The following is a 20,490-nucleotide window of genomic DNA, read 5'->3' as shown; positions in this document are numbered from 1 at the left end:
TATGCTAAACGATTGTTAACAAAAATTTTATATAAAAAATACAAAATATAATTTAACACAAATTGGAAATATATAGGAGCGAGAGGGAAAGGGGGAGAGATGACCAAAATTTATTATGTAAAAGACCATTTAAGAAGATTGCTTTAACTCAGATTTGTTAAAAAAAAAGAGATTGATAAGCATAACAAAAATATTTTTTACTATGTTTATCAATCTGCCAATTTAACTTTTCAAGCTCTTAGATATAAGATATGTAAGATTATAAATTATTTTATTTATATTTTAAGATCAAATCTATTTGCATGAAATTTTATGTAGCACCCTATAACTTTATGTGATATGAAATTTTATGCAAGTCCTCAACAACATTTAGTTTAATAAAAAATAAGTTCATAGATAACAGTGCAGGATCAACACTCCTTGAAAATAAAAAATGATGGCTGGTTCTTTTTCAGAAACTTTGATAATGCTTATTAGCTCACATTAAATCAGGTAGTTTTGTGCATAAGTATAGCATAATGTAAGCTAAAGTTTTTTGCAAGCTAATACCCAATTACATTAAGTTGCATTTTTACATTTTATTGTGCAAAAATGAAAACTAAACTTTTAATTGCAATGACTTGATGGCTCCTTAAGCTTAGTAGATCACACATGCATCACTCCATCATCACTAACTACAGGCTCATCTTCATCATCAGAATTAATAACATCCATTTCAGGTGGTACTAAGTGGGTAGCTGAATATGCCTTAACACCAATGGATCCTTTAAAGTCTGATGCATCAGCATATTTAACACCATCATTATGATGCTTTGTACTTGAAAAAGTTTGATCAACAGGTTTGACAGTAACTATCAAATTATGGCTATTGGCTACCATCATTTCAGTGACTTGATCCAAACTTTTAGATGTAACTTCAATACCATTAACTTCTAAAACTTCATCATTAACAGATAGCAATCCAGTACTTTCTGCTAATCCACCTGGAACCAATCGAGAAATAAATATGCCAGGTACTTTTTCTAATCCATCTGCTGTAACTCGAATACTTGTTCCATCACGAATATAGAAACCTAGCGGTTTATCAGAATTATGTTTACAAAGTCTTACCCTGCGTACACTTTCTGGTAAAATATCAGCATCAATTATAGCAGATACTCTTCGAAAATCTTTAGGAACACTAATCTGCAACCTTTTATTTACTACAGCTGTCGATGGATTAAAACCCATGCTACGTTTGCTTTGATTGAAACTATTTATTGGTTCAGGCATATCTCCTAAAAAAAAAAAATTTCTATAAACTCTTTTAAACAAAAAAAATTCACTATGTTCAAAATATTTATACTTTAAAAAAGTGAAAAAAAAAGCACTTTAAAAGTTAAACATTCTAGATATCTAAGGATAGAGGGATTTCTTGAATGTATTGTAACACCAGACCTGCCTTTTGGTGAGAAATTTTGGAAAAACAAAAAACCATTTATGTATGTATGTATATATGTATGTACATTATTTTTGAATTAAGTTCAAGGCAAACTGCAAATTATTCTTACAACTAAAAATGTTTCAAATAAAATCATACAAACCTCGCTGCACAAACAATCTCAGAAGAGGCAAAGAAATACCAAGAGCATGCATAAAATTCTCTGTATTATTTATAGGTAAAAGATCACCATGTTGTGGGTGCCGATAGAAAATTGAAAAACGTTCTTTATTTAAACAATGAGTATTTTCAATCAAGCTATAAAATTCTTCATACTTTTTAAGTAGATCCCTCTTTAATGAAAATCGTCGAAACTCAGCTTCAAACTGAAATATTTTGAAAACTTTAATAATGCAAATTTAATTTTTTTACTTTTTATATTTTATGCTATAGTAATTTTTCAAATAATAAACTACAATATAATAAGCAAAGTAGGTACTATGAGGTAGCAGATATCCTTTGTTTTTACTTACCTTAGACTTTACTTCTATTAATGACAGATCAGACTGTGGAAGAGCTTTTTTACGATGAGACATTTCTTTTATTCAGCTTTCTGGTATTTCTACTCCATTTTAAATTTGATCAAATGCAAAGATCTGATAATAAAAATAAAAATGTTTCCGAATTATCGTTAATAGCATAAAATTTGTTAAAGTTTTATTACTCTCTCGGCTGCCGTCATTAAAGTCATGACGTTTTTTTTGTTTTTCATTATTTACAAGACGGAATTATCAAGATGCATATCGCCGCTTATTCATTGCAGGAAATGTTTTACAATCTCTTTTTTTTATGCTTCTGTTTAAAATGAAAGGTTTTTTCTGCGTTTCTATAAAAATGAGAAAAAAAAAAAAAAAAAGAACGAAACAATTATGTTTTAAATTTGGTTTGATGTTTTTACTCTTCCCTTTATTGAACTTGAATTACATTTGGTATAGTCATAATAAACTAAATAGTTATTTATTACTAGAGATATTGATTGCTTTATATAAAAACGGCTGTATAAAACAAGAGTTTGCAAGAAATGAAGATATTAAAAAATTTTATTAACAGATTTAGTTTACTAAAATATCAGTTGATAATAGAAGATTAACAAATATTGAGAACGCAATTTTAGTTGCATTTGTACTTTTTAAAAAAAAAAACATAAAAATAGTTTTCGGCGCAATAGTATTTTTTTATAAAAATCGGATTTTAAGAAGAAGAAAATAAGACGTTTACAATCAGCATATCGTTTGATATTGGCAACTAGTATTTCTGAAACTAAAAAAGTATTTGGTCGGCAGAAATATTATATCGTTTTTTTTCCTACCAGTAAAAAGTTGTTATATTTTTAAAATGCTGGCTTTGATGGTGATAGGTAAATAAGATTCACTGGAAGAATGATTTACATAAGTTTTTAGTAAGAAATACTTGTATTTACTAAGAATGCCAACTTCCGATTAAAAATAACTTAAAGTATAATAAAAAAAAATTAAAGTAAGAGAGTATAGATTCCTATTAGGTAAAAGAAAACCAATCTTTAATTGGTAGACGTCTTTATTAATTTGGCATTCTCTTAAAGGGTGTGGCCATCTAATTTCGTGTGCCCAGTCACTGCATCCTTTCTTCGATTGATTATCTACTTTATAATGCCAGAGACAAAATTTTTACCTAACAAGTGGATTCTTATTGAATTTTAGTAAATAAACTGTCCCAGAAACAGTTTTGTTATTATGTTTTTTGAATGTACAATTGTAAAGAAATTAAGGGAAAACAAATAATTTCCACGTAAGAAATCGGGAAACAGGTTCTTGAAGACACGATATGTCTAATTCATAATTTTTTAGTGTCCATTTCATTACCAAAAGTTAAACATTTTTATAAACTTGTCCTTTTAATAAGCCATAGCGTCAATGCAGACAATCGCGTTCAATAAAAAAAATGGCTGCTGTAGGCGCTTTTACCACAATGGATCAAGCCGAAGGTTCCAAAATTACTTTAATCAATTAGTTTACTTTAAACACTTAGCTGTGTTTTTTTTTCTTTTTTCTAATTTGAAATTTTCAATGCTTTATAAGAAGTAAATGATGAACTTACTATTTTTACTTATTTTTAAATTTATTATTTATGGCTCAAAAATTGTTTTTAAATATTCATGCTAAAATATCCGACGAATAAATAACATTTCTTTACTATTTTGTATTAAGTATGTGTTTTTTACGCTTTGGATATTTTTCAAACGTAAAAAAAAGAATAAATAAATAAATAAATAATAATAAAAACAGCTCACTAATTTTTTTAATTTCTCTTTTATTGAAGTAATACAAAAAGTTACCATATATGAAAAAGATCGGAATTATTGTTGTTATTACTTTTTGTATGACAGGAAAAACACTCATCTACAATAAAAATGTCTTTGAAGTTCAGTAATTCAATGGTTTTTCATAGTCTGCTTTTTAGCAAGCATATGTAAGAAACATACCTGAATATGTATATTTTTAAAAATTGTGCACAAAATTTTTAATTAATATCTGTTACATATTCTTCTCAAACTTTTGATAATAATTAATTTATCTCTTAAAATTAATTAGTTTTCTATAAAAAGTTGTATAAAAATGTTTTTTTTGTTTTTTTGTTTTTTGTTTTCATTTAATCATATCTTAGGTTTTGATGGGATTTGAAAGTTAAAATGTAAAAGAATGAGTTAAAAACCAATAAATCAAGTAGTTATCTGACACAAAAAAATATGATGGATACAATTTTAAATAATAGAGAAATAGGACAAAGATATCTTTTAGACCAAATACTCTTAAAGTTTATAAAAAAACCATCTAATGCCATCTAATGTCACTCTGGGTTTGGAACGCCTAAATAAGTATTAAATATAAAAAATGGCTTTTATTTTATCAAGTAAGCACCAGATTAAGGACTATGTATAGTAAACTTAGAAAAATTTTCTTCAAATTGCCTTTTTTTTTTCTTTCAAATTGCCAAGAAGCTTTTTAGAAAAAGGTTGATTATATAAAGCAATTAGAAAAACAATTGGTACTCTTAAAGGTTTTGATTTAGTAATGAGAGCCTTTCATAATTAGTGGTGCTTTAGTTTTAATGGAGTAAACCAAAATATTTATATCACTGTGCATCTGGATATAAAAGCTTAATTGTTTATTTGTTAAATGTTTAATTTTTAACTTCTTAATTTTGTTCAATTTAATGAATTTAAACCATTAAAACTTTTTTATGAAGAGCCAATAATTTTTCATCCTCCAAAGTCCAGAAAAATAAGTAATTTCACAGTCTAAAAAAATTAATTCAAATTTAATTTATTAAGGTATTAAATTAATATGAAACATGATTAAATTACTTAATAAAGCAGCTTGTGAAAAATAAGATATTCTTTAAAGATATTTGAATTAGGTGATTGTGTTTCTGCAAAGAATTCATTATCGCAGTATCAACACTACTGTCCTATAGACAAGTGCTTTTAAGTATGTCAATCTACCTGCTTAACAGGTTGTCACAAAAAGAATAAAAAAGAGGCTGCCAAAAAAATTTTTAACAGCTTTATAGAAAATAATTTAACAATTTTAAGAAAATATTCTAATGATTTTAAAAATTAGTACATATTAGAAAATAATAAAGCTGACAGGAAAATAAAATGCTTCATAAGATTCCAAAATTAGGAAATACTGCAGCAGTAAAGGACTTTGGAATTTTAATTTTGGAAATGTGTTGGGCTTCAAAATTCATCTTTATAAGATGATGAAGAAACTGCTTGTCATCTCTTCAGCCAGAGCTTGATTCTTTCAAAATTTCAAAATTGTTTGTAAACTCAATTGGCAATGTCCCAAAGTTTGTAATCATTAAGATATCATACTCTTTTAAAGCACTAGTTGACTTATTTCCAAACATTAAGCACATGTTTTGAAGCATGGTATGATGGTGGCTTTGCATGCCACCATCATTCCATGTAAGTTAGTTCTTCAAGCTCTTATTTATGAAAATGTATCTCAACAACTATATTTTTAAGCCAGTGTTAACTGCAGTTGGATAATTTTCATTTTTGCTGGCAATTAAACTATTTGGGTTTTTTGCTTACTGACAAATATTCGTCATATTTCTTATATTGGCTTAATTATTTAAATTTAAATTATTTTAATTATTTAATGATAAACTAAATAAATACTCATATAGGTTTATAATCAAAGAAAATTATTTTTTTTGCAAATCACTTTATAGCAATTGAGCTGTTAAATTTTTAAGACCTAGTTTTTCTGCAAATCCAATTTTGTGGATTTAAATTTTTATCTGTCTTTCAAAATAAATGAGACAAAAAGTAAAGCAATTTTAATTTGGAATTAATGATCTTGTTACAGTTGCGTATTCTTTCATTAGTAAAAGGTTTTTGACATTTCTAACATTTTTGTAACAATGGTTAAATTAACATATTTTTGAGTTAAAAATGTAAAATTTCATCTATGTTTGATTATACTCTAACTGAGAATCTATGTTTATATGTATATATGTATGTACGTACATATAAACATAGATTCTATGTTTATATGTATGTATCTATGTTTATATGTATGTATGTACGTACATATGTATGTATGTATGTATGTATGTATGTATGTATGTATGTATGTATGTATGTATGTATGTATGTATGTATGTATGTATGTATGCATCCATGTTGTTTACATAATACATCTCTTACATTTTTCAATCAATACTTTTACAGTGCTAAAGATCACGTTTTCATTTATTACATTGAAGGCTGAGATCCATCCAAAAATTATATTTAACAGATTTTATGTCATTACCAATATGTATAATATATTGTTATTATTAATATGATAACCTTTTATAAACAAAGTAATATCTTAAATCTTCAACTTCCCAAATTAATAAACCTTACTTTTCTCCTTTTTCATACCATTCACTATAATGGGTTATGCATAAGTTATTGGACAAATTTTATTTTAAGTTTTCAAGCTAATTAAACAATCACATGCTTTGATGCTTATGTAAAAAATATCTATAAATTGGTTACTTTGTTATTTAAAACATTTATTTAAAATGAGGTTAAATGCATCAAAATGAGAATTTCTTCAAAAATGTCTTGTTTTTTTGTAAAAAACCCTATGTAAAAAATGTTAAAATCATAAATCTTTTTGGAAAAAAAGCAATACCTTGAAATACAATCTATGATTATAAAGACTTGAAACAGACTAGTATTTTTCTAATGAAAAGGACTCTGATTGTCTCATATGCTGGAGAAAAGAAAGCCAAACTAAAGAGACTTTTCAACAATCAAAAATGGTGTCAAGCAGAGAAAATTGAGTCTTAACATTGGTGTTAAATATGCAATTGCTTATCAATTAGAAAAAATTAATATTCAAAACAAAAAAAACTTTAAGACTCCCAAATACACTATTCAATAACAGCATTGAAATGAAACAGAAAACTTGTTAACCAGCTCTATAATAACAGCATTGAAATGAAGCAGAAAACTTGTTAACCAGCTCTATAATAGGAAATAACTTCTAATCATTGATAATGAAAAAAAAAACTTTTCTTTCTCAAGTGGTAAAGTTCCTGGAAATTCTGTATGCTACACAAATATCAAATGAGCAAGCCTGGAAAGTGTTTGCTTTGTAGGAAAAGAGAAAATTCTGAAAAGATTTTTAATGTGGATAGCCATATCTGTTTTTGGTATATCCGAGCCATTGTTTTGTACATCAATCTAATTTAATGAACCTATGTTAATCAAAGAAAATCATAAAAGTTTTTTTCTTTTTTACAAATAAGTTATTAAAGTTTTTATTTATCCAACACTTATTAAATCACCTGTTAAATCACTTTCAAAGATGTATGAAATATATTACTTACCTCAATTTTGTTATCTTGTTAGAATATCTATTAAAACATTTAGAAAACTTTTTAAAATTTATTCAAAAATTTGGGTAAAAAATTTGGTTTTTTGGTCAAAAGAAGATTCATTACCGTTAATTTTTTTTCTTCTTTGTTTTTTGTGTTTTATTCTTAGTTTAAATTGTTTTAAGCATGATAAAAGTAAAATTCAAACGCATTATTTTATTCATATAAATTCTAAAATACTTAAAATCTGTTCTAGAAAACCTGATGGCTGTAGGTTGTTTATACTTATTTCATCCTTTTTAGATTTGAAAGCATTTGAGCGTCGAATTGTTGAAATAATTGGTTCTCTTGGTCCCACTGCAAATAAATGGAGATGTATGATTTTATTTTCATCTAATTATGAAATACTTTATTCCTTTGATTATTTAGTGAATAGATAATAATAAATATTTGTTTTAGTAATGTTCATCAGCACATGTTTTGTTGCATTCTTTACAGCTCTTGGATGGTTCTTTGATCAGCATATTACTGAGGTCTGTTAAGTATGGTAAATATATTTGTATTTCTGAAGGCAAGAAAAAAAATTTAGTTACTAATTTTGAAGATATAATTAACATTTAATGGTAATTTATGCTTTGTTTGTGTAGGTGTCTTTTACTCAGTCATTATTGAATCATAAGCTGTTTACATTAAGCTGTATTGGATTGTTTTTTATGTTGTTAATGGGTGCACACAAAAGAATACTCATACAAAGCATGTATCTTTTTCATTGAAAATGTTTATGTTTGAATTGTTTGAGATTATGTAAGATTCTGTTTGAGCAACATTTATTGAAATCTTAAAGAATTCTCTGAATTTAATGGTAATAATTTTTCAATATGAATTAACAGAGTTAAGAATTTCATTAATGAGTCATGAGTTTCAATAATTTAGCTTTGATATTATTAGGAGAATACAAACTAATTTAAAAACTTACTTTTCTTTAATACAATTAAAAGTGGTAACATAAACTTTCACTATATCAAAAGAACTTGTCATATATATATATATATATATATATATATATATATATATATATATATATATATATATATATATATATATATATATATATATATATATATATATATATATATAATAAAGCTTTACCAGCATTTCAAAGAGTTAGACAGCCCATGACAAACTTCAACCCTAATTTTTCATTTGATTGGGATTTAACTTCGCTATATTTTTATATTTGTTGCTGCTAATTTCATTTTGTGTACATTAAATGTGTTCTTGACTAGAATTATTTTCTGTTCGGTTTATGCCATCGTCATCTAAATAGTCAAGTAATCAAGTTGATCCATCTATGTGTCTCTATAGAGTATAATATTAAATTATATTTATATAGTATAATATACTTCAATTTATAGTATTTAAGATATCATTTCATGTTTTACAAATGATGATTGAAGTTGCCAAAAAAAACTCTAGAACAAGGTTATTTGCTTTAACTTGTCTTGAAGAATTTTGTCAAGATGTCGAACCATTTTGCAAGATTTTAATATGTCATGTGATGATGTATGTTTTTCAAACATTTTTTTATTCATTTTTCTTGCGTTTTGATAGTTTCATGTCACTGCACCGCATTTCCCTTTTTATTGAAATATTTGTAGATGTTCTTTTTTGTTTTTTGCTATAGAGAGGGCGTTTAATTTTGAAACCACGCCCGCTAAAGGAAAGCGAATCGTACAGCAGCAGGTTTTATCAAGGTCATGGCTAAAAACATCTCGCGTGAGCAGTAAAAGGTCGCAAAACACCAAACTTTCAATGTATAAGCTCCAATAAACCATATGTGGGTTATAACAAAAAAGACTTCCAGTGTTTTACAGATTACTGGAACACAATTCCTAATTGTCATGTGTTTACGAGATAAACTTAATTTTTAGATAGCTTTTCAAAAACTTTCACCTAACAAAGTTGTGCAAAAAACTTCCACATCAAACATCAAATATCGTGTAATATATGCTAAAATGGAACTGTGAAGACTTCACTAAAATCAAGTTGTTTTTAATTAACGCAATCTTATGATAAAAGTTTGTTTTTTTTTAATTATACAAGTTTTATATTGATCTGCTTGAATTTAATTTAAAGTTTTTTGTTGTTTTTTTTTAAATCTAAATGACTCGCCAGCCTGTAAAGTGAGATGGTGTCTATCATCTTAGTTCCATCACTAACGTAACTGATTCCCAGCCGCCTATTGTGCTCTTTATTCTTTAGGTGGTTAGCTGATTTATGTAGTCACCCATTTTGGTAAGCGTTTGAGCATCTACAAAATTGTAACGATCAGCTTGTCCATCTTAGCGAAGTCGCTATTTCCTCATGCTGAGAAAATAGGACAATGTCTTTCCCCTAGTTTGTCATGTGAACATCATAGGAAAATACAAGATAGATTTATCATCTACAATGAACTAATGACATAAGATGGGCGTATCAATGGGGAAAATGTGCGCGAGACGCCATAAAATGCATTGACGAGAAATGCCTTTTTGTATCCCCAAGAAAGATCACGTCATAGTCTAAAAACAACAGAAATCTCGTTTTTTTGTTTCATATGAAAATCAAGTTTTTTTACACTTCACGTGCGTTTATTTACAAAAAGTCGTGCCAATCATTGCATCTGCATTAGACATATAACGAGAGGGGAGGGCCATAGTTGTGCTGACGATTTTTTCGTTTCCTTTAAGTTTGAGTAAAGCTAGGCCGCTTTTAATTTTTTTTCCTGTTAAGCTGGCTAAACTATATAAACATTAAATTCTAAAGTAGAAAGAGTGAAGCGGTTTGTCAGAATCAGTAAGAAAGGTTTCTAAAATGTTTATAAAAAACCTAAACAAGACTTAGAATTCACCTATAAATATAATGTTTAGTTAACTAAATAAATTTTTTACATTTGATCCTTTTAAATAGTACAACTTGAAATGGTCAAATACATTGAGAAAATTTCTTTCGTTGATCAAAAAAAGTACGGATTTTTTTCCTCCATCATAAATGAAAATAGATAAAAGTTGCGCAACTATGAAAAACTTTATATTTATCTCTTGTTATGTCAAGACAACATAGTTCCGTAACCACAGTTATACCATATTTTTAATTTATAACTATATATTCGTAATTATATCTTAGTAGTGTATATTCTTCATTATATCTAATAATTAAGTATTTGTAATTATATCTTAAGTTGAAAATTTTTTAAGTACTCAAGATCTGGGTGGGATTTTAAAAGGGACAAGCGTTGGTTAGATAGTAATTTTGAACTTTAAAGAAAAAAAAACATACTTTGTGTATCATTTTTCCTTTACGAAGGAGGTCAACTTAATTTTGTATTCAAGGTATCATGAAAAATTAACCAATTAAATTACATCAATTTTTTTTTTTTTGTTTTTTTAAAAAAAACTTTCTACAAAAAATAGTGTTATTCTTAGTTAACTATTTTTACTTGTTTGGTTATTTTTCTTTTTCTTTTAAACTTTTAGGAGAACTTAAGAAATTTGAAAAGTTAAGATACAACCAAATAGTTTTTCAAAAACTTCTCTGGTCGGCTTTTGCAGGCTTGTATAAAAAACCTTTCTTGTGCTATTTCCAGATTTTTCTTCTTTTAATACTGAAAATAACGGAAAATCTACCGGACTCGCAGCGGCGTAAAGCAAACACGAAAGATTGCGTGTAAAATTACTTAAAGTTATGGTAAGATTCGTTACTAACACTCCATTTCAACTATGTGCTTCTATATTTCACTATTCTAGGTACGACACTGGGTTCTCTTAAATTACAAGTTAAATCATCATATTAATATTAGTTAAACCAGCATATTAAATCAGATCATTCATAGTTTTTTTTATAATGATTTTTAGGCATTAATTCCAACTTCATTTACAAATATTTTAACTATCAAACAAAATTTGTTTGTTTTTCATCCGTAAAAGATAACATGCAGCTTCGTTTGTATAAGACATCTTTAATAACGTAAAGATTAAGAAACCACGTGCTGTTAAAGTGCAGTATTTTTTTTGTTTTTTTTCGAATGATAAAATATTTTCCTTTTGAACAAGCTTAAAAAATATTTCTATTCTTACACTTTGAGATTAGTTTTCATAACGCTTAAAGAAGATGAAGTAATAAAGTCGGCTTCGATAGCATTTTTTTCAATTTTATTATGCCTTATATCACTAAAATAACTTTTTATGCCAACAAACAGCTACCGTAAAAACCGTGACAATTTAAAGAAGATTTGAAGTAACTTAATTCTATCCCCTGTTTGTTAAGCCATATGAAAACTCAGCGTTTACTATATATAAACACACAGTTGCAACCCGTTGATCTTTTGATCAGTGAGTTGTACTAAAGTGTAATGTACCGTCTCATGATGTGACGTCAGCGATCTTACATTCAGTTAAATTCTTCAGAAATATTTACTGTAAAAAAATGAAGCAACTAACTTTCGATAACAATTGTGTTAAATCAATCAATTTCAAAAATACTAAGTAAAATGAGTGACGTTTTCTTTAACAAAAGTTTTCTTGTGTGATTTATGAAATAATATCAAAATTATGTAAATATTGACAAAATTCCTCTTTTTATAGAACGCTTTTGTAGATTGTTTTTCAACATAACAAAAGTTTTTTATTTTGTTTCCCATCACCAAGCAAAATATTATAATTATTGATGTTTAATAATTAAAATGTGATCAATGATATATGTATATATACATATATGTATATACATACATACATTTATATATCCATATACATTTACATATGCATATGCATACATATACATATACGTCTTTACACATTCAGGACAAAAAGTGCTTTAGAAATCCTATAGAATTTCCATATACTTTTGAAATATTATAGAGCTTTTTGTCCTGGCCATATAAGTATATGTATACACATATTTATATATAACAGTTTCGCTCCATACCATCGCTCTTGTTCCATCTTTTATTTTGAGAACATGTATCACATGTCTTTACTTTCTAAACGTTTTTAATTTGGCTTCAAAAAAAGCTCCATATTGATTTTTATTTGACATTTCTATTGATTTCAAAAATACAAGTTTATACTATTGATTTTTCCTGACTTCCTAGAGTTAAGTTAACATATGTTTATACAAATACATTTTTGGCCTAATGACATTGAGTGACTTATGATTTACTTGGCCGAAAAATAAACAGGTTTAGGAAGTAGTCTACTTCCAAATACACATAATGGCTGACCACGTGTGACTTGTTTGTCGAGTATTTTATTCCTCATCTTTTCATGAGTGATTTATTTTAAAAAATTAAAAGCAATATTTCTGTAATAACAAGTTTTATTTAAATTCAAACTGATATTGAAATGTTTTCATCCATAAAAGTTGCAGATTTTTAAAATACCAATACGCTTTTCTTTATCGGCTTATAAATATTTCAAATATATGTAGATATAAACACACTTTGTTTAGTATGACGCGTAATGTTTGATGATGAAGCCAGTATCTGATTTAAAGTGCTCGTTTACATAAACTAGTCAAAACAAACTGAACCTTTACGAATAATTTTTGTGCTTTGTTATAAAGCTGAGAATGAAATTGTTAAACAAACAATAACAGCGATGTTCACGTCACTATTTCAAACACCCTCTGATAAATAGACAACCATCCTTTGAAAACGTTTGCGTTTAGTTTTTATAATTTGAAAAAGCGAGTTGAAAGACATGAACTTTTTCATATTAATCACAACTTTTTTTTTACACAATGGGGTTTTTTCTAATCCAATTATTACAGAGCTATTGCCCGAATCGACGACTGAAAACGTAACAACAGCAAAGCCACCAGAAAACCCAAAAGAATATGAAGTTGCTGAAATGGTCACTAATAGTGAGGTATCGTCGTTTTGTGCTTCGATGTTTTTAGGTCAGCAAGTCATGAACATTTTATTTGTTACAAACAAAACTGATCCCTGTCCATCGCAGTATAAATTTGCTTCGTATTCGAAACTTGTAGCTCGAGTAACGGGAGATACCCTGTTTAAAGAAAATGGCGAACGTCAAATTTATAAACTTTTCTGTTGCTACGTTATTGATTAAAGGGTGAGAGTTATTTATTGTATATGAGACAAACTGAAGCAAAGGAACGTCACTAGATATAAAAGAATTGTTGGCGTCATTATTAACATCTTTTTAAAAGTGTTAAGTGATTTTCATCAAGGTCGAACTTGAACACAAATACCGTTGCTATATAGGTATGGTTGCTATGATGCCTCAAAGGTAAAAAGATTTAACAAGAACTTTTGGATATGACTTCAAAGTGACGTCAATTTTATTTTATAAGTTCGGTAGTTTTTACCATTTGTAGCGTGAACATTCGGTGTTACAAGACTTATGTTTTAATTTATTTTATTTTATCCTTTTTTAATGTTATATTATCATCAAATATTTTAAAACGTTGACTTTTAGATAAACGGCTTTTTTTTAAATCTTGATATTTTTCTTAAAAAGGCGAACGGATAACACTTTGTTTATTTTAAACGAAATCAAGTTGAACCGCCACAGGCGTGTGAATGTATATATTTATCATTATGTATATGATAAAGACCAATTTTGTAAAAAAAAAACAAAAACAATAAGAAACTTATTTATAATTTATTTGTAACAATTGAACTTGCTTTTTGTTTTCAATGATTTTATTTGGTATTTGATCGATGACCTCTTTGATTGTGAAATCGTGAATTCCGACTTTTTTTTTCTGGAGCTAAAAAATCAATGGGTTGAGTTTAAAGTTGGGTATTATTATTTTAAACAATATTAAATTTACTTTAATTATAAAACTATTACATAATATTTATAAATAAATATTATATAATATTTCAAAATCAAGCCTATTTATATGTAATTCGCGGAGCGTGTCGCTTAATATATGTTACTTGCTGCATGCTGATAAGCGCTTTAAAAGCAAACAAATAACACTGGTCATCTAAAGAAATGTCTAGAAAATTAAAGACAAAAAAAGTTTGACGCTGATCAAGTCAACAACAAATTACCATAAATAGTAATGAAAGAAATGTATTTTAATGAAGCTGTGATTTAGGAATACTCAATATTATTTCAAGTAAGTTTGAAATCAGGGTTGATATCGAATGAAGAAGACAATATTAAAAACCATATTTACCCCATATTTGATCAACCTCTTGGAAATGCGGACTCTAATCAAATATTAGTCAGCTTATAATGAGACAATCATCTCAAAGTTTAAAAAAGGCAAAGTTTTATTCTTGTTTAGACCTAAAGTTTTTATGATAATAATAATTAATAGTAATAATAATAATAATAATAATAATAATAATAATAATAATAATAATAATAATAATAATAATAATAATAATAATAATAATAATAATAATAATAATAATAATCTTATCCCTCTCTCATAGGTGTTTCTTATTTAAAATTTTTTTTTGGAAGGGAGGGAAGGGCAGGGGGCTGTTGTCAAATGTGTAGAGATAAATCAGACGTCCAATTGATCAAAATGACGCAACAGTTTGCATTTCTGTTTTTGTTTTTTTTTTTAACTTAGCATTAGCTGTTAATTTTTTTTTGAAGGGAGGAGAGATGGGGATGTGGTGGGGGTGGAGAAAATCTCTTGATTAAGGCTGGACCTGTTAGAAGGCTCGAATGTATCATCAACGTGAAAAACTTATGTTAAGACAAGTGTTGAGAATTTTTCTTCCCATACAGCTTCCTTCAAAATGAAAAGAATATCTTTTTAAGATCAATTTAGTGGTAAGATAGAAAGATTCTGTACTATATACAGGATATACATGAAAACAGAGAATTAATTCGCTGCTCCATCGAAATAAGAAAGTTTATAATTAAATTTGCTGCAACATCGAAATGTGAGTTTATAACTTCAAAAGCGACTACTGGTAGTTAAGAACACATAACAAAAAAATCAAAAAAGGAATTTTTTCTAAATTTCTGACTATTATTTTTTTTTTAACCATTTAACGGTTCTTTATTTTGAGAATAAGAAGTAAATATTGTACGGAAGGATTTTGAGGAATAAACAATGAATAAGTATTGTAAAGAATAAATATTGTAAAGAACGTTGGGTTTTAATTTGTCTTAAACTTGTATGTTTTTTTTTAAAAAAAAAGCCTTGCAGGGGAATGCTTTTTATTATTAGCAAAGATTTTAGATGCTACTCAATTTTTTTTTTGTTCACAAATTTTTAATTATGAATCATGGATTTTTTTTTGTTCTTACAAACGAATCATGTCAATAATATACGTCGCCTCTTTTAACGAAAAAATTGATAGATGAAATAATTTAGAGGTTTAAGCGTGAATTATTGCTAAATATCTTAATTTAAGGTTGCATCTGTCCTCTACTATGAGATGAATTCTTGACCCCATGTCAGTTCTTTTCTCTTTGTCAAGTATGGCTTATCTTTTCACCATCGTGTGCGTTTTCTTAAGCATTTTTTATTTACTATCGACTTTTCTGGGTAAGACTTTACAAAGCATAGTAAATGAAAAAGCTGTAAAAAGTTGTCTTATAAGAATGCTTTTATAAGGAGAGTAATAAAAGAAAAAAAAATTTTTAATTGTGAAAGAAAATTCATCTGAATGAAGTTTTATGTAACCGTTGTTGTACAACCTTTTTTCGTTTCCAGTAAAAAATGACACTGATGTTGAGATTCGGTTTTTGTAAACAAATCGGAAAAGAAATCAGAACATTAAAAGACACGTGTAAATCGGTAGGCAAGATAAAAGTGATTTGTTTAGTACAATTTTACTTAGTTCATATTACATTTATAAGGAGTGTATAGTTAGCGGAACAATATTAGTTTTTTAAAGTAAATAAAAGTATCCAGGGCTATAAAATACAACAGGTGGTCTCCTGTAATCATCACTTGACTTCTTATGATTTAAATCTTTTAAATCAAAGTTTTTTAAAATACTTTAAAATTTTAAAATCTTTTTACATTGAAACCTTGGATTAAAACCTTTATATATTGAAAATTTTTAAAATTTAGGGGGTGGTTTTCTTACTTAATTCAGAAACAAAATGGATTTTTCCATTGATAAAGAATTCTTAAATTCTTATATTCTTTTAGTGAAATGCAGAAATGTGATTCTAATGAGTGCTTTGAAGGACTTTCTATTTACGAATTTAAATTTGTAAGAAAGAGTGGATATAAAGTAATAGAGCTTTTTGGAAAAAGATGGTTTGTAAGACACCAGAATCATTCATAAATCTTTTTTAACACTCTCGAAGATCGTGATAACTGTGATATTCATCTTGGTCTTATTGATTATTCTCAATTGGTGAAGGACTGTTTACTGTAGAAGTCAATTAGTGAAAGAATGTTTACTGTAGAAGTCAATTAATGAAAGACTGTTCGCTATAGAAGACAATTAGTAAAAGAATGGTTACTGTAGAAGGCAATTAGTGAAAGAATGATTAATGTAGAAGTCAGTTAGTGAAAGAATGGTTACTGTAGAAGTCAAGAATTTGATCCATTAGAGTTTCTTCATGGTATTATTTAATACACGTGATTCGTTTCAAATTCGTTTTTGAGGATATATATATTTCTTTTAAATAGATTCTAGGCTGCATATTTTCATAAAATGTGCCAAAATATATACATTTGATGCATAAATACTCGAAAAACTAGTAATAATAATAATAATAATAATAATAATAATAATAATAATAATAATAATAATAATAATAATAATAATAATAATAATAATAATAATAATAATAATAATAATAATAATAATAATAATAACAACAATAATAATAATAATAATAATAATAATAATAATAATAATAATAATAATAATAATAATAATAATAATAATAATAATAATAATAATAATGATGATGATGATAATAATAGCAATAATAACAACAATAACAATATACAAGTTGTGAAACGTAACGAATAATTAAACTAACAGGCATGAAATATAACTAAAAGCTTAGATACAAAAGATCATTTTCTTATTGGTTCGTTCCAAAAGAAACTTTCTTTTGAACAACTAAACATTTTAAACACAAAATAAAAAACTCGATAAACTGTGCTCGATAAAACTACTTATGTTCTGATAGCTTCAGCGTGGACTTGCGTGTAAAAGCATAGGAAGCTTGTATAAACTCAAAGTTTGTTCCATTTTCTGAATGCACAATGAAGATTTTACGTACGTAGGAGGATTTATAGCAATAAAATATTACTTATTGGTTGAGTTTCAGTTTGCACAACCAATTCACGGGAATGAACTCCAGTACTCATAAGTCCCTCCTCATTAATTCCAGAACTCATAAGGAACTAAACTGAAGAATAATTTAAAGGCCAATGTCGATGTACACCATTATCTGTATAACTAGATGGGACATCGTGTTCTTGAATTACTTTTGATACCATTCCATTTTCAACTGGGTGTGCATGATTAAGATTGTTTCTATTTTCGTCAGTAGCAGGATACCGAACTTGGGAATGAGTTGCGGGTGATGCTGAGTCTACCGGACTATAGGGACTGTTCATATTTGAAAAGTAGCTCTTACCGTTCATATAATCAGAAGTAGAAACACGGTATGCGCTATCTGATATTACTGGTGTGCCGTTTGGTGACGTCATTGTAGAAGATGGGTATGATTGATGGGATCCAGTAGGAGAAGATTGACTATGCGAACCAACCATAGTTGGTCCAACGTTATAGTTGGAGTACATTAGAGGGTAACCAGGGTTGATTGTTGACTGGTAACCATAACTACCATTCAATTTATTATACATATCTGTACTCATCCCATAACTCATTGTTTGTTGATAGCCGATTGGAGCGTATTTAGAATCTATACTAGGAATCATCCCTTGACCAATACTTGGATACGACGTATATATGTCTTTTTTAGTAGTCTTTTGCTTACGTCTTTTTGGCTTATACTTATAATCTGGGTGTTCCTGGATATGAACAGCACGAAGACGCTTTGCTTCATCTAAAGAGATTTTTTGATTTTCAGTTTGGTTTAACAAATTTTAAAATATCAGTGAATTAAGATTTACGGCCGTTAATTAAGAGTTATGGCCGTTACCAATAAATGGTTGTTTTTCTTGCTGTGTTAGACATTTCCATTCTGCACCCAGTCGCTTTGATATCTCCGAATTGTGCATTCGTGGGTTGTCTTGTGCCATTTGTCTTCTTTTGCCGCGAGACCACACCTAAGAAAAATATTAATCACTATAGGAGGGCGATATGTATGTACGTACGTACGTATGTATGCATGCATGTTTGTATGTATGTATGTATTGGAATTTATTTTAAAATGTTTAGGACTAAAAAAAAATTGTATTACTGGTTAATCAATTAAATTTTATTACCATGAATGCATTCATTGGCCTCTTTACATGGGACATATCTCCACTCAATGGGTTTGGGGAAGTACTTGGAGCCGTCCCAGGCGGAGATTGACTTTGATGTAAACCTAGTTGACTAGTTTGAGGCGTCATAAAATCGGCTTTAGCTTGCGATGTTACCATTGCGTTCATAGCAGTTTAAATCTACAAAAAGATATTCACTTTCTATTTTTTGCGATCTGTTAGCAAGTCAAAGATCTAAAAAAAACTGTTCGAATGTTTTGTTTATCCGTATTTTCGGACTTTGGATTAAAATCGAGTTAAAAATATTCGTTATAGCTTGTGAGCGAGAACCAAACTTATTTAAACTGTTATTTTGTGTTTAAATAATCATACTACTTTAAAAAACTTTCACAATTTTTTCAGCAGTTTATTATGTCATTACATATTACATTATATTACATTATATTATATCATATTGTTATATATAAAATCATCTTATATTATATTATATTATATTGTATTAATCGTATTACATTATATTACAATATAATATGGTAAACTATCCTATGCTAAAGTCACGTTTTAAAATTTTTAAAGCCGAGTCCAAGAAAAACAAGCGACCTATTTTTAACGTTTTTCAAAAATATTCTATCAAAATAATAGAATGAGAAAAACTCGAATGAAAGCAAAATACATAAAAGAAAATTTTCACAATTAAAAAATTTTTTTTTCTTTTATTACTCTCCTTATAAAAGCATATTTTTACCTTTTTTTATGAATGCGTATTCAAGCGACCTACACTATTCTTTAGATACAATGAATTTACAACTTATTTCAGTAACTTTTATCAGACAATTTTTTATTGACAACTAGAGTTTTCTGATATAGCCGCTAAGCAAATCAGATATAAAGCCCCGCGTGTGTATTTAAAATTATAGTAGATTCACGCTTTAACGCACACACGCTTGTGACGTTTCGTGACTTTTTTTTTGTGTAATAATTAAAGAAAAAACAATTTAAGATTATGAGTAAGTGTAAATTATTCAAACAGTCATTTAATATATGCAGCGACAACAATAGGCTTTTCAAATTAAAATTTATGCTGCTCATTCCGGTATCATTATTTTGCAGAAATTTTACTGTCTCACATTTTGTTTTTGTTTAGTCCTTAAAAAAACTAGATTTTATTTGCTTTGTCTAATGTACTTCCGCATATTAGGGATTTTTTTTCTGCGGTTTAATTTTCACTCATACTGCTATTTACATTCATTGCTTGCTAAAGGCGGTGAAAGGATTCAACAAATGCTTTCTCTACTCCACAAACGGCGACTTCTGGATGGCATTAGAAACATTTTAAGCATCAGAATATGCTTATGATTGTTATTTAGTACATAAAGTTAACATTCAAAATGGCAATTGTTGAAATGATTTACGAACCAATTCACCAGGCATCTGTTTTAAACATTTAAAAAAACTTTTTATTTTACAACTCTGTCTACAACGAGTAATAAAATTTTAAAAAGCTTTTTTATTTTACAACTCTGTCTACAACGAATAATGAAAATTTAGATATGACTTTACACCTGCTACTAGCAAGAAAGGAATCTAAAACTGCTTTGAGGCTCAAACAGCTCAGCAATGCTTTTGCAGCAAATGTTGCAGCTGGTACTTATCTTATTCCTACTGGCATAGGCTTTGTGTTATTTTTATTTGATTGTTTTGATTAAAATTTTTATACTTATTGAACAAAGTTCACAAAATGTTAACTA

General features: G+C 27.7%; 3 protein-coding genes across 8 annotated transcripts; 1 reads left to right on the top strand and 2 right to left on the bottom strand.

The window, feature by feature from the left end:
- Positions 1-493: 493 nt before the first annotated feature.
- LOC145193367 (partitioning defective 6 homolog gamma-like) lies at positions 494-2,152 on the bottom strand. Its single transcript, XM_080070829.2, has 3 exons — positions 1,954-2,152; positions 1,584-1,806; positions 494-1,277 (listed from the first exon to the last, which is right to left on the bottom strand). Exons 1-3 carry the CDS (start codon positions 2,014-2,016, stop codon positions 646-648), a joined length of 918 nt encoding a protein of 305 aa, XP_079926955.2. The 5' UTR covers positions 2,017-2,152; the 3' UTR covers positions 494-645.
- Positions 2,153-3,333: 1,181 nt separating this feature from the next.
- On the top strand, positions 3,334-9,474 carry LOC145193271 (nuclear envelope phosphatase-regulatory subunit 1-like). Of its 6 annotated transcripts, none has more exons than XM_080070721.2 (6): positions 3,334-3,443; positions 7,643-7,714; positions 7,799-7,872; positions 7,987-8,096; positions 8,848-8,902; positions 9,024-9,474. In XM_080070721.2, the coding sequence occupies exons 1-6, from the start codon at positions 3,401-3,403 to the stop codon at positions 9,102-9,104; spliced, it is 435 nt and encodes a 144-aa protein (XP_079926847.2). In that variant the 5' UTR covers positions 3,334-3,400; the 3' UTR covers positions 9,105-9,474. The 6 variants fall into 6 exon arrangements, with proteins under 6 accessions (XP_079926847.2, XP_079926848.2, XP_089928798.1 ...); XM_080070722.2 differs by having other exon boundaries at positions 7,838-7,872; positions 9,024-9,357; XM_090072672.1 differs by having other exon boundaries at positions 3,421-3,443; positions 7,838-7,886; positions 9,024-9,357.
- An 8,090-nt stretch (positions 9,475-17,564) lies between these two features.
- LOC149878545 (uncharacterized) lies at positions 17,565-19,623 on the bottom strand. Its single transcript, XM_090072666.1, has 4 exons — positions 19,488-19,623; positions 18,743-18,922; positions 18,457-18,583; positions 17,565-18,360 (listed from the first exon to the last, which is right to left on the bottom strand). The coding sequence occupies exons 2-4, from the start codon at positions 18,908-18,910 to the stop codon at positions 17,693-17,695; spliced, it is 963 nt and encodes a 320-aa protein (XP_089928792.1). The 5' UTR covers positions 18,911-18,922; positions 19,488-19,623; the 3' UTR covers positions 17,565-17,692.
- Positions 19,624-20,490: the final 867 nt, after the last annotated feature.

Source organism: Hydra viridissima, unplaced genomic scaffold, assembly GCF_058129835.1.
Source record: "Hydra viridissima isolate aposymbiotic clone 2 unplaced genomic scaffold, HvirCarnegie_v1 scaffold_15, whole genome shotgun sequence".
In the NCBI taxonomy this organism is placed as follows: Eukaryota; Metazoa; Cnidaria; class Hydrozoa; order Anthoathecata; family Hydridae; genus Hydra; species Hydra viridissima.
Note: the sequence above shows the minus strand (reverse complement) of the source record. Positions and strands in the feature narration are given on the sequence as shown.

Bases quoted from the DNA above. Each gene is read 5' to 3' on its own strand.
- LOC145193367 (XM_080070829.2), bottom strand. From the start codon at position 2,016: ATGTCTCATCGTAAAAAAGCTCTTCCACAGTCTGATCTGTCATTAATA. The intron at 1,807-1,953 runs GTAAGTAAAAAC...AAAATATTTCAG, and splicing joins TAATAGAAGTAAAGTCTAAG to TTTGAAGCTGAGTTTCGACG. The intron at 1,278-1,583 runs GTTTGTATGATT...TTTTTTTTTTAG, and splicing joins GAGATTGTTTGTGCAGCGAG to GAGATATGCCTGAACCAATA.
- LOC145193271 (XM_080070721.2), top strand. From the start codon at position 3,401: ATGGCTGCTGTAGGCGCTTTTACCACAATGGATCAAGCCGAAG. The intron at 3,444-7,642 runs GTTCCAAAATTA...CATCCTTTTTAG, and splicing joins CACAATGGATCAAGCCGAAG to ATTTGAAAGCATTTGAGCGT. The intron at 8,097-8,847 runs GTATCTTTTTCA...CTTGTCTTGAAG, and splicing joins AGAATACTCATACAAAGCAT to AATTTTGTCAAGATGTCGAA.
- LOC149878545 (XM_090072666.1), bottom strand. From the start codon at position 18,910: ATGAACGCAATGGTAACATCGCAAGCTAAAGCCGATTTTATGACGCCT. The intron at 18,584-18,742 runs GTAATAAAATTT...TATTTTTCTTAG, and splicing joins GGCCAATGAATGCATTCATG to GTGTGGTCTCGCGGCAAAAG. The intron at 18,361-18,456 runs GTAACGGCCATA...AAATCTCTTTAG, and splicing joins AGAAAAACAACCATTTATTG to ATGAAGCAAAGCGTCTTCGT.